A 14011-nucleotide genomic window follows, 5' to 3' on the forward strand; every position below is an offset into this window, starting at 1 on the left:
CTGTTTGGCTAAAGATTGTTTTGTGGAAGGCTGGGTTTAAAAGGTAGTAGCACATGGGTTTACATTGCAATGGTTGTAGCTTTATACTGAGAAAGCATAGTATCCTATGTATCTGAAAATGAAGGTTTAGAATCTGTAGAATTTAGTGCAAATTCTTGGGACAAAAAAGATTTACTGTATTTTTCACACCTGTGAGCTGCTTCTGATGCTAAAGGGTTGTTGGTTTTTTTTTATGGGGGGGGGGGCAGGGTGGAGGGGATTTTGCTGTGCTTGTTTCAAAGAGATCTTTCCTGGACAATCACCCTCATCCAATTGTCCCAGCAGCAGCTCCAGTTTGAGTTAACTGGTTAGAGTGGATGGGAAGGGACAAATGTACACAGATGTCACAGAGAGTGAGTAGGATTTCATAGCGGTTGCCTAATAAGCATGCTGAGAAGTGATTTCCCAATCCCTTGTTTAGAAAAACTATAAAGGCACTAGTCCTCGGTAAGGACCATGGGCCAGATTTTTTAAGGTATTTAGGAGCATAGAGATGGGTGGCGTGGCATTTTTGAAAATCCCAGTAGGTGCCTAACTCCCTTTAATTTCAAGGGGGCTCATTTCCATGGGAGTTAAGCACCTAGGACCAACATCAATATGCAGTTGAGTGCATCAGGTTCAGTCATTTTGACTAAAGAGTATGGTTAGAATTCTTCTCCTGTCTCCTGCTGTTCTAGAACTCAACTGGCTGAAGGGAGTTTGCTCAAACTTAAGACACACCTACCGTTCAAGTAGAGACAAAACATGAAAAAATTCAGTTAAAAAAAGTGAAGGTGTTAGATGTTATGAACCTGGGAAAACAAGATTTAAAAAAAATTGTTGAGATCTTAACCACTGAGAGCCCTACTGGGTGCCCACTAGAATGGTCCCCATGAGAATTCAAGCCATCTACTATTTTACAAATTTGTTTCCTTTAATTTTTATGTATTATAAGCTATTGTTCTTCAGTCTAGTTTAGGAAATGGCAGCTAATCCCCAGAAGAGCTGGTGAGGCTGAGGCTGGGCTGTGACCTCTCTTTACCATCCCCTGGGCAGCAGCCCCAGAGGCACCACAGACATACACCAGGCATCAAAGCCAATTCAACGGCTAGTGCAGGCAAATGCCTCTGCCTGGCTTCTCTCCCATACAGACGCCTTGTGTAGCTCCAGAACAGGGGATAGAGCTTTCTGCTGAACTGAGGCTGCTTGGACTCTTTCAAGCATGCACACATGCTGAGCAAACTTCACGGTAGGCTCACTGGGCCCAATCCGGCGCCTCTCCAGAGTCACTGCTAGTATGGAATAAAGACAGTTTTCCATTACCCTCACCCCTCTCAGATTCTCAGGCCTGGGCAACACTAGGGTGGGGTTTGAACTTAGATATGCAACTTCCACTATGCTATTTGCGTAGCTGAAGTCAAAGTATCTTGGTTCGAGTTACCTGGCCATCCTCACCGTGGCGAGTCGACTGCGGCGGCTCCCCTGTCAACTCCACTTACTCCTCCTGCCGAGGTGGAGTACAGGCGTCGATTCGGGGATCAATTTATTGCATCTAGATGAGACAGATAGATCGATCACTACCCGCTGAGCCGGTGGGTAGTGAAGATGTACCTTGAGTGTGGAGCATGCCAAGCACCCCCAGTGTAATTTAGAGCAGCCCCTGGGATTGCTCTTACTTCAGGAGGCTTTCCACATGGCCAGAATATCCAGAATGCAGAGAGCTCTAGCCACATCCCCATTCACCCATGCCAGTAGCTTAGAGCTGTTACACCAGTTCAGCTAGATTCTGAGAGCGAGGTATAGGCCCAGTGTAATGCTCAGCCATGGGGGTGCAGAGCAATCCGGCTGCTGGACTAGTGTAGAAAGGCTGGAATGCAGCTGAGAACCAGGGCCAGTAGTGTGCTTTTATTCCCCTATTGAGTCCTTAACCGACAAGGCTGGTAAAGAAGGGCTTAGAGAGGGTACAAATTTCAGCGCCCCTAAGCAAAGAAAAGAATGGTTGCTTTTCACGGACAGAGCCTCTAAACTCAGCAATATGTTTTTACTTTGGCAAGAATAATTCATTGGAAGGAAGTGGGGTAGGAGATGTGCATTGTAGGTAGATGAAATGTTGCATTTGTAGTCCACAGACTCATGAGATAGGTGTTATTTGGTTTTTATTGCGCACTGTGAGGAGGTTTCTACCTTTGCAGTTATAATTATTGTGCTGCCTCTTTATTATAGAGAAGTGGGATTTATGCTTTCAGAATGTCTTAGATACATGACCAATCTGTCTAGTTCTTCAGGGCCAGGATCAAAGAGCAGTGGCCGACTTTGGGAGATAGGATCCCATACTCCCACTTGTGAGCAATCCAGAAATACATGCTGAGATTTATAGATCACCACAAGAGAGGACCAGGCACCTCCAGGGAGGTCAGGGGCCTTGCTGTGGAGTAGACCTTGTATAGGGTTCAATCCTAAAACCCTGAAAGATGCTTGTCAGACAAAGCCCCACCTGGAAACCTATAGTGGGGGAGATAGTGACCAGGTGCTGGGAAGGGGAGTGAAGATTATAGAGACCCAGGAGGGGAGAGAGCTAGGAGGAAAACAAGGTACCAGAGAGTTTCTTTCAACTACTTTACCTACTGTAGGGCATGGCACAGCAATAGAGTATATTTTTGGCATCCCAGGACCAGTTGTTTTGGAAGGTGATTCTTTGGGGTACTATGTCATGACAGGTCAGCAGGACCAGTGCTTGGCTAAATTGTGCTACAGGGCAGTAGTTCCAGAAAGGACACCATCCAAGATGCTGGCAACCAAGATTTCAGTAGGTCGAACAAGCAAAACACAGAAGGCACCCTACAAATACCTAGATGGTTGGGGAGGTGAGGGTGGTGGGAACGGGTGAATCTGGGCCAAGCCATTTTAGCCCTCCATAGTTTGATATCAGTTTTCACACATATGTGATGTTTAATCAGTGGGATCAACTGTAAACCTTGAAACTATGATGTTCCCTTCAGATTACAGATGCTACCTGTTTTGCTTAATGGATAGCAGCGCATCAGACCTGTTGATCTCCATGGTCTTTTAGCAAAGATCAGGTGCAGCATGTTAGATACAGTCTCTTGATAGGAGGATGCATCTCTTATAACCAGACTTGATCTAATAGCTCTTTACTCCATTTCCTGCTGCTTTGATCCTATCTTTTTATTGCATGCAAAAGCATTTGACATTTAGGAGCATATTTAAACTTTTCATTGTCCACTTCAAAATAAAGTAAATAAGCCTCACAACTGATGTGCAGAAAACAGGATGGTGTTCAGCCAGCTTGGAAGAAAAAAGGGTTAAGACGACAGCACAGAGCAAAATGTTAAGTAACTTGAGAGCTGCTGTATCATAGTATAATTACAAGTAAAATGATGCCATATATGGTAATACTCCCAGGGATTTAAGAAAAAGCCCAGTGATGGGCACTGTTGCCCTGGGAGAGAGGAAATGCAGTTCACGTAGTGATGAACTGAAAATAACCTTTCCTAAATGAAATAGTTCAAAGCTCAGGGCTTGTTAGAAGAAAGTTTTTTATTTTTCCAAAAGGCAAAGTTGTAAGGTAGATTTGTTTGAAAAGTCTGTATGCAGAAGATTTCAAATTGGTGTGCTTAGCTTGGAATCATTCCCAGGACACTTAATTTTTTATCAATAAAACATGGAAATGTTTCAACTCTGAAGCCCATGCAAGGAGGGATCTGTCTTCTAAATTGTGCAAACTAACCCAGTCCTGTGAAAAGGAGCCTGTTAATCTTGTTAAACTTCTGCAAACAAGAACACTTATCATGGAGTACCTACCATAGGAGGGAATTGTACAGAAAAAAATTATATTTCCTAATTAGGAAAAGAACCATAATTGATGCTGTGAAATAGGTCCAACTTCAAAGGACCTGACTAAATGTCAATGGGAGTTTGTATATGCTTTTGTAAACCCACTTAATGCAAAAAACAAAGTCTAAATAAGAATCAGGCCCCTAAGATCCCTTGATGCTGGTTTGGTAGCGTGAAGGGGCATTAAAGGGAGTTTAAATTATATTCATACCCACTTTAAGGCCCTTTCAAATGGCCAGGGGAGTGCAAAGGGACACCTTAGGTTATGTCTAACCTGCAATCGCTGGGTATGACTCAGCTCATGTAAATACATCCAGACTAGTTTTAACCTAGCTCGTGAAGTACTGACACAGGTACTGGAGTATGGACCGTGGCAGCACGGGGTGGCTTGCCTGTGCTGAAGCCAAGTAATTACTCAGGATTCTAGGCAGGCTTGCCCACACTGTAGCCCATGCCACCACATCTTCACTGGCAGTACCCAAGCTAGCTAGATTAAAGCTAGCTCAGATAGGTCTACACAAGCTGCCATTACACTCCAGGATTGCTGTGTAGACTACCTTTTGTTAAAATGAGACTGGGGCCAAAGAGGAATCTAGAAGAGGCAAGGTAGAGTAACATTAGGTGTAGGGAAGGAATAGTTGGGCTCACAGTGTAGCTCAACTCTGAAAAGTGACTATGTAAAAATGGTACCCTCTCACTCAGATCTGCTCCCAATGGTCTGATTTCGGAGTCAAGTGTGTTTACTTTAGTGCCAAAGATAAATGTTTGATGCTTTTGACAGTTAGCCCAGCAGAGCTCTGGGCAGAATGAGCTGGATTCTTTTCTGGCTCATACATGCTTAGTAAAGTGGGCTAAGTTTCAGTTGCAGGGCCAGATGTGCCCCTCACTTTTATCTGTTTAGCTGTGTTGAAAACAGAGCTATAGAGATGTATTAAAAATTTAGCGGGCAAAGCTGGGGAGTCCAAAAGAACCCAGCTTGGCTTCCACATCCCAGGCTGATTTTGCTGTTGTTGCGGGAGGTGGGGGAGAAGGACATTATTTTATTTGTAAACAAACTTGATCTGGAAATCCATTGAGAGTGTCAGTGTGGAAATAGAGCCCCACTGCACCAATTCACAGTTGCTTTACCATCTAGAACTGCACCAGTTGGGGTTTCCCCGCATCAAGGAGCCCTCTGTGAGAGTTGCACACAGCAATCTTATTGGGCTAGGTCCTGGCCTCTATATGATCCAAGCTCAATGGGAGTTTCACCACTGTCTTTGAGGGGAGTCAGATCATTCCCATATTATCTGAGATTTTTAAAAAATCTGAGCAATTAGCTCTTGGATTAAAATAAACTATGGAGTGCAAATGATTCTTTTGCTGTTGGGTCCCCCACCTTCCCACTTCAGAATATTTGCAGACTTATCTCCTTCCTTTTATAAATGCTCAAATATTCCCAGAGTGAGAAGAACAGTCTTTCAAACATGCATGAGGTCTTAGAATCACCTTAAATGGACCAATAGCCAGTCAAGATGCAAAAAGAACAAAGCTATGGCCCTCATACTGCGTTCGTGGCATCCTGAATTCAGGTAGAATGTGGGGTGTGCAAGAGATGGCAGGTTGGGGTAGAATGCTGAACTTGATTAGTATAGTATTCATGCTCTTACTATTTACCCTACATACCGAATCACATCATGGAGGGAACCCAAGAGTCACCTGTGTTTTTCTCTTTTAAATCCCCTCCCCCCAGAGGTGAATCTGGTGCAGGTAAAACAGAAAATACCAAGAAGGTCATTCAGTACCTGGCTTTTGTTGCTTCCTCGCATAAGGGCAAGAAGGACACCAGTATCACTGTAAGTGACCTCTTCCATATTCAATAGCTTGCTGCTTTCCTTTTTTGTTTAACTTGTAGTTTATCAGGACTGTACTTAGCCAGCTATGTTAACAGCAAGTCAATTAAGTGATCAAAATGTTTGCTACTTCCATGTCTTGCCAAATAGTTGACATATTAAGAGTACACAATCACAGTTTCATGTTTATGGAAAAAACCCAACAACTTTGTTTGGCATCCCTTTAGGCACAAAGTCAGAATGTACTGAGCTGGAAGAGAGTATTCATAGCTTTCCATGGGGATATCATCTATTTACAGCCTAGAATGGACTGCATGAGCTTCACAGGGAGTTACGTTCCCTATTTTCCCTACCTTTGCCTCTTGGCAACTAAAAAAAGAAGTAGAAAAGCCATTAAATAATATTGTTCAGCTCTACTAGGGAAAAGTATTTGAGCAAGATCAAAAGCAGCGAGGCACTTGGGAGCCTATGTCCCAGTGATCTTCAGAGTGATAAGGGCTATGTCTACCTTACAAGCATTACAGCAGCACAGCTGCAGCATTCCAACTACATCTCTGTAGCATAATAGCAACAGAAGGATTCTTCCCTCACTGTAGGGAATCTACTCCACCCCAAGAGGCAGAGGCTAGCTCAGTGGAGGAATTCATGTCGATTTAGCTGCATCTACACTAGGGGTTAGGTCAACCGACCCACCTACCTCACACAAGAGGAGGAATGTTTCATAAACCTGTGTGATGAAGTGAGATTGATCCAATTTTTAGGTTTTTGAAAAGTTTACCCAACATCAATTTTATAAAAGCTGTAGCAATTCAAATTTATGACACTGTCACAGGGTGCACCACTTACCACCAGACTGGTACCTCCTCTTGGTATACTGGAGGCTGAGATCCCTCCCATCTGTGGTTTGCACACCATCACTCAGTCTCTGCTGTCCGCCTGCAGCTCCTCTCAGCCTCAGGAACCCCAGTGATCTCTTCATGGCTCAGCCCTCCAGCCGTGTTAATGTCCATGTTCCCCCCTTCAGGGAGGTTTAGCACCTCAGTAGTCCTAGGCAGTCTACCCACTCACTGCCTCTGTGCCCCTCACCCAGTGGCTGGTCAGGGAATCCAGTCCTATTGTCTTTTCCAGGTTCCAGCAGCTCAGCAGTCTGTGCCTTCTCTCTTCATAGCCTCACTACCATAACCCTAGGCTTCTTCCTACTGAAGATGCCCCTTTTCTTCCTGGGCCTACCAGTTCCTAACAGACTCCTCCCTCTTCTCAGGAAGAGTACCATCTCCACTTATTCCTCCCTCTCTTCTCAAAGTGTCCACCTTTCCCCAGCAGCTCCTGGGCTTTATAAGCCCCACCTATTCCTGCCCAGCTAAGCCTACTTACTTAATCAGCTGCTTATTGTTTTAATTGGCCCATCTGGCCTCCATTAAACCCCTTACAGGGTGAGTGGGGGATAGTCACTCCATCACAGACATAATGGGCCTGCTTCAGTAAGAGATTTCCACGTACCAGGAATGCAGCATTAGGCCCAACATGCAGGTCTGGCTGGCTCAGACAGGGGTCTGGTAATAGAATATGAAGCATTTTTCTTTTTCAGGTCATCAGTTAAAATTTAGCTCAGGCTGGTAGTGACTGGAAGTTGAACCATTAGATGTTTGTTTAGACTGTGTGAATGAGACAGTCTTACCAGTCCTTGATAGATAAGTATCCACAGCACACAAGAAGCGTGGGGAAGCTTGTGCTGCCCTTGCTGTTCCTATACCTATTATGCAGACATATAGAGAACTCCAGCATCCAGGGTTTCAGTCCGGCACCTTTCACTGGCATTATGTTCACTGAAAAGAAACTGAGAATAAAGGCCTGGTATTCCTGAGGTGGAGCACTTCTGAAAAATCAGGCTCTAACTGTGTAAGTGTTCAGTGGCCTACGGGAAACAAACAAATGGTTTCAAGGCCATTCCTAATGGCCAGCTAGCCACTTTGCCACTGCAGCTGGTGCTAACTGATACTCTTTTGGGAAGACTCAAGGGCTAAGCACTGAACTGGCCCTTAGACCGATCTGGTCCTGAGACTCTCACCTCTGAAAGTGAATCCTGTCAAGTAAGGACGAGGCAGAATGGTGAGGAAAACCCAAACTGCTCTCTGTTCTATGGGCAAATAGAAGACTTCCATGTCTGGGGCTGCTGACTCACTTATATTCACCCTAAAAATCTCTGGCTGCATTAAGTGCCCCAGAGGAGGCTTAGGAATTTATCCTGAAAAAAATATTCTTTGGTTTGTATTGAGGGACTAATTTTATGCCTGATCCAAAGTCCATTGAAGTCCATGGACAAACTCCTGCTGGTCTCAAATGGAGTTTGGATCAGGTCTTTTATAAATCAACTCCTTTTCAAATGAACCGTGTGCGCACTGTAGTTATACTCTTGGTATGTCTATAACAGATTGTTCCCATTTGTTTCCCCCAGTTTAATTTGTATAGAGAAACTGTTTGTTGGTTATTTTTATGTAGAAAAATAAAACAAAAGAGCCACAAATGTATGTGTGATGGAAATACTGATGTTTGTTTTATACCACATTATTCAACTACAGCAAGGTCCATCTTTTGCTTACGTGAGTAACTTAGACTGTTCGATGTGTGTTAAAGGCACTGAGTGTAGATGTGCATGCTATTGTTGCACCCAAAAAATTAAGATTTTTCTTGGAACATGTAGTTCTTGTATCACATGAGAAAAAAGCAACAATAGCACCAATGTTCACATGTATTAACCCTAACTGTGTCAAACTCCAGGAAAAGTTGAAGTCTGACACAGAGGGTTGTCTTTCAAGTGGCACCGTTTTCTCTGTGTGTGCGTGTGTGTGTGTATCCAGATTTTCATAGTTTGAATGAATTTTCCCACGATCCTGAAAGAGCCAATCAGCCTGAAATTTGACCATATGGTTTCTGAATGAAAGTACCCAGAGACTTTCTGTGCTTCAGGTTGAACTTTTTAGGACTGTTGTGAAATAATTCCCAATCCATCACAGTGTGTGATTGATTTGTAACTCTGCATGCTTTCCATTTGATATTGCTTATAATTCTGCATTTTCCTACAACCATGGAAAATTATGCCTGTCTGCAAAACTTTGCATGCTTCCCAACTTGCTCCTACAATTAGTAATAGTACAAAAGGCTTTCAGTGTGTCTTCTGCTCTTTTATTAGTGTGGTTCTTGAGATGCAGTGTTGCTTGTGAATTTCCACTCAGATTTAGATTAAGATTGAGGATCATGTTAGTTTAACCTCTGATATATCCTCTGTTGATTGTATTTAATATTTCATTTGACAAGCTGCTTTGAAATCTCATCTAATTTCTATCGATGATGGACTAAATTAACTGCTAGTGTAGACAACGGAGGTTAGTGGAGATACACCTGCTTACACTAGCTGCAAATTTGGAACTATGATTAGATAACCAATGATTTGTACTGTCCAAGTGGGGCTTACACTGTAAAGTTAAGGTCTTTGTGCCACTCTAGTGGCTGATCCAAAGCTCTGTTATAGCTCTCCATTAATGAGGTTGCTTCTTTAACTCAAGCAGTGGAGGTCTGTGCTTACAGTGCTCTAAAACATGGGTTCTCAACCATTTTCTTTCTGAGCCCCCATCCCGCCCCCAACAGGCTATAAAAACTCCATGGCCCACCAGTGCCACAACAGCTGTTTTTATGCATAGAAAAGCCAGGGCACACATTAGTGGGTAGCAAGCAGGACAATTGCCTGGGGCCCCCTGCCACAGGGGGACCCACAAAGCTAAGTTGCTTAGGCTTCAGCCCTGGATGGTGGGGCTCGAGGCCCCGGTTTCAGCCCTGTGTGGTGGGGCTTTGGCTTTCTGCCCCAGGTCCCAGCAAGTCTAATGCTAGCTCTGCTTGGTGGACCCCCTGAAACCTGCTTGTGACCCCCCCCAGGGGGCCCCGGACCTATATCTATACCCCTGGTTGAGAACCACTGCTCTAGAAGGTCCTAGGATCAAACCTGCTCTTGGCACAACTGGGGTTGTTATAATGGCAGAGTATAATTGGAAAGAATTGCCCAACCCAGTGTAGCATGGTAGCAGCCTTGCACAAGGAACCTCTCAGGGTTTTATTTCCAGGCAGTTATTTTTCCTCTAGGGCTCTTAAATTAGCTAATTTCTATTCCTCTTCTTCCAAACTACTAGCTAGATATTTTCATAGTTCAGCCTGGTTGAGACCCTTAGCTGAATAACCAGGACTCCTACACCTATACACCAACCATGTCCAAACAGAAGAGTTTAGCAAGATGTTAATGAGCTGTTGCCTTTTCTATGGTCAGGCCTCTTCCCTGTCACACAGTACAGGGCATCTATGAATGACAGTGATAGTGTTTGGATAGTGTTGCCAGGTGTCTGGTTTTTGACTGGAATGCCTGGTCGAAACGGGACCCCGGCGGCTCCAGTCAGCACCGCCGACTGGGCCGTTAAAAGTCCAGTCAGTGGTACTGCAGGGCTAAGGCAGGCTGGTCCCTACCTGTCCTGGCACCATGCTGTGCCCTGGAAGCAACGAGCAGGTCCGGCTCCTAGGCAGGGACGGCCATGGGACTCCATGCGCCTTCCATGCCCTGAGCACTAGCTCCACATTCCCATTGGCGGAGAACTATGGCCAATGGGAGCTGGGGGGCAGTGCCTGTGGTTGCTTCTGGGGCTCAGCGTGGAGCTAGGACAGGCAGGGAGCATGCCTTAGCTCTGCTGCGCCACTGACCGGGAGCCGCCCAAGAAAAGCCTGCGCCCTGACCCCCTGCCCCAGCCCTGAGCCTCCCCAAACCCCTCATCCCCAGCCCATCCCAGAGCCTGCACCCCCAGCTGGAGTTCTCACCCTGCATACAAACCCCTGCCCCAAGCCCGCTTCCACACCATGAACCCCTCATCCCTGGCCCCACCCCCACTCCAGAGTTCACACCCCCAGCCCAGAGCCCATAACCCCTCCTGCACTCCAATCCCTGCCTCAATGCACAACCCCCTCCCCCACTCTGAATCCCTTGGCTCTACCCCCCCCCCAGCTTGGAGCTCCTTCCAGCACCCCAAATCCCTCATCCCCAGCCCAACCCCAGAGCCTGCACCCCCAGCCAAAACCCTCACTCCCTCCTTCATTCCAACTCCCTGCCCCAGCTCAGAGCCCCCTCCTGCACCCTGAACCTCTTATTTCTGGCCCCACCCCAGAGCTCATATCCCCAGTTAGAGATCTCACCCCCTCCCACACCACATTCACTGAACTGGGGCAGGGGGTAAGTGAGTGAGGGTGGGGGAGAGTGAGCCACCGAGGGAGGCGGAATGCAGTGAGCCGGGGAGGGGACTCGGGGAAGGGGTGGGGCTAGGGTGTTAGGGTTAGCCAACTTTCTAATCGCACAAAACCGATGTTTCGAACGAGAGGGAGCTAGCCTTGCATCGGGGATGGCCTTATAAACAGAGATGTATACAGAGTGTACATTTTTCTGTTTCATGGCAAGTGGTAGTTTCCTAAGTTATTCCCTCTGGACTCAGTCCAAAAGTTGCTTTCATTAACTGTTAACTGAGTAATTTACATTGTTAAAAAAAAATTAAGCTTTTACAAGAAATTTCTACTTTAAAAGCTATGTTTGAAGTGGTATACAGAGCATTGTATAAAGAGCGGCACATAGCAGGAGAAAAATAAAAGAATAGGACACCTGGAAATAAAGGTTAATATGGATTCAGAATGTGACAATGAATGATTAGTATAGATGAGGAGGAGGAATTCAGATGCAACTCGCCTCAGGCAGAATTACTAATTGTTAGCATCATTGTGCTAGAAGTAGGATTAAGTGCATATTTGCTTTCATTGCATGATTTGCTTAATTCACAATTACTAATCAAAATTAGCAATATAAGAGTGTGTGTAAATTTGCATGGGAATTCATGGTCATGTTTTGAAATAAAGTAATTCATTTCCATATTCAACCTAAATAGCCCTGCATGTAATGTGATTAATAGACTTGGTGTAATCTGCTTTATATCTTTGTGCAGCATTACATTAAAATTCTCAGCAAGTTTTTTTCTAATTACATCATTTTCTATCATGAGATCTCAGTACACTAACTTGGAAAAAAGTCAGCAGGTTCTAAGTATTTCAGCAGGTAATAAAGTAAAAATATCCATATTTGACACAGAACGACCCTTTTCATTAAGGCAAATCAGTAAAGAGGCTAAAAAGATAAGCAGACTTTGATCCTCAACAAGCAACAATGCTGGAAAAGGGTCTTATTTATTTTGTGTACAGAACAGCAGTAGACTGCAGTGCACCATTATATAAACACAAAGATTACTAGAGGAAAAAATAAATTTACAAGGAGTGCAAAAATAAACTCAAGTTGATTTAAGCCTAAGTGTCTCAGGTATGTGCATTTTCTGTTTTCATTTAAATAACTGATTAATTCAAGGTTAACTTGCATCTGCATGAATTTTAGGGTGAGCTGGAAAAGCAGCTTCTTCAGGCAAATCCGATTCTTGAAGCTTTTGGCAATGCCAAAACCGTGAAGAACGACAACTCCTCCAGATTTGTAAGTAGTAGAAATGCTCTCTGAGTGCCCCATAATGGCTAAAAACCCTCAAACATTGGGGGAGGTTTTTTTTTTTTTTTTTTTTTTTTTTTTTTTTTAAAGAGATTCTCCATAATTATTCCCCTTAAAGAAGTGATATAGGATTTCTCCCTGAATCATTATTTTGGCATGTTAGAAAAAGAACAAAACACACTAAAAGTTGTCTGTGCCATAGTCTACTCAGTGTTTAGCAGTACACTCACCTGGCCTCTGCCAGAGGTATTTGGCTTAATATTCGCTTTCAGAACATTTTGCCAACAAGGTCAGTTTTCTTCTGGCATGACTTATTTAGCAGGAGTGTTAACAAGTGAATTAATGACTGTAAGGAAGAGAAGGGAAAATCATGAAGTTTCAACTTGACATGATACAGGCTGGGGTTCGGGTTTTTTTAAACAAACATTATCTAAGTCTGCTCTTGATGAAGTAGTAACTTCTGTGGGAGCAGCATTAACCCAGCCTTTCCTCCTTGTGTGCGTGTGTGATGGTCAAGATGGCAGCCATCACACTAGGGATCGAACTCGGCACTTGCAGAACTAAAAGCACAAACTTGAGTTAAAGAGCCAAGACTGCGACTAGGGACTATAAGTTGTTTGGGCACAGAGGGGGATATATAACATCACTCATAAGCAGGCTACACTATTCAAGGGTTTTTTTTTTATTGCAATACACTACTAAGATAAGATACTAAAGTGGCTTTCAAAATAAATACCTGTAACAATAATACAGTATAAAAATGAGGGTGAAAATCCCAGGAAAATCAGACTACTCTTCTCAAATGTGCACAAGCCTTAAAATAGACTTTATTTTATTCTCAAAAACTGCCCACTTCCTTTCAGTAACCTTCCCATTTGGCCAGTTTTCATATTGAATAATTTAGTCTCGAATGGAGCCAGGATCTCTGATCTTCACTGGCTTGGATTGTCTCATTTATTTCTTAAAAGAGTCTTAAAATAGATGATGCTTCTGTATTCTTTCATGGAAAATAGATATTAAAAGAAAACAAATTTGTTCTGATTTTTAATTAAGGAGTTGGGGATGCAGGATCTCAGAATATTAATTTACATGTTAAAAACAAACATTTGCAACCAAAAATCACTAATTTAGTAGGAGGTAGAAATGCTACAACAGTGGAAGGCTTATAAAATAACTCGACTCAAGCCCAAAGCATTTTACCATTAGCTTAGCTATAACTTTAAAGTAAATAAAAGTAGTAAGAATTTTAATGGTCACTAATATTCAGCTTGTTTGGGTATAATCCTCTGTTAGCCCTTTAGCGTGGCTCATGCTCCTGACCTAGCTTGTGAGGTACCAGGTTCAGTTCCCAGTGACAGCCAAGATAGTAGTGGTTATATCTGTACCCTGATCAGCATGTGGAGGGTCCTCTTTTGTTGAAGAATCAGCTACTGCCATGGTATTTCCCTGCCTGTCCCCCAACCCGAAGATATCTTTCTATGGCTCCAGGGATCTGTGTTGAGGAGAAAGAAGAGATTCACACCATCTCTCCGCTGACCTTTCAGAAATCAAGGTGGAACTATAAATTCCATGGCCACTTGCAGGATCCCTGGGGTTTGTGAACTGGCCCCCAGCCTGCCAGAACTGGGTCCTTCCTTTTCATACTACTCAGATGAAACAGGCAAATCTCTGCAAGGAGAACCTCAGAGGCTTGCTTCCCTTCAGCCTCCTTCCAGGAGGTTTTGCTACAGGAGGCAGCAAT

The 14011-nt window shown here is 44.0% G+C and overlaps 1 protein-coding gene across 5 annotated transcripts in view; it reads left to right on the forward strand.

The window, feature by feature from the left end:
- MYH11 (myosin heavy chain 11) overlaps positions 1-14011 on the forward strand; it is a 102005-nt gene that overhangs the window by 50172 nt on the left and 37822 nt on the right. For 3 of the 5 annotated variants that reach the window (XM_043523455.1, XM_007058145.4, XM_037911347.2), the window contains 2 exons: positions 5606-5708; positions 12166-12258. In XM_043523455.1, the coding sequence (XP_043379390.1) occupies positions 5606-5708; positions 12166-12258 (196 nt within the window). Of the gene's footprint in view, positions 1-5605; positions 5709-8284; positions 8306-12165; positions 12259-14011 lie in introns of all 5 variants that reach the window. The other 2 variants (XM_043523454.1, XM_043523456.1) reach the window with 1 other exon arrangement.

This window comes from Chelonia mydas, chromosome 10, assembly GCF_015237465.2.
Source record: "Chelonia mydas isolate rCheMyd1 chromosome 10, rCheMyd1.pri.v2, whole genome shotgun sequence".
Lineage (NCBI taxonomy): Eukaryota > Metazoa > Chordata > Testudines > Cheloniidae > Chelonia > Chelonia mydas.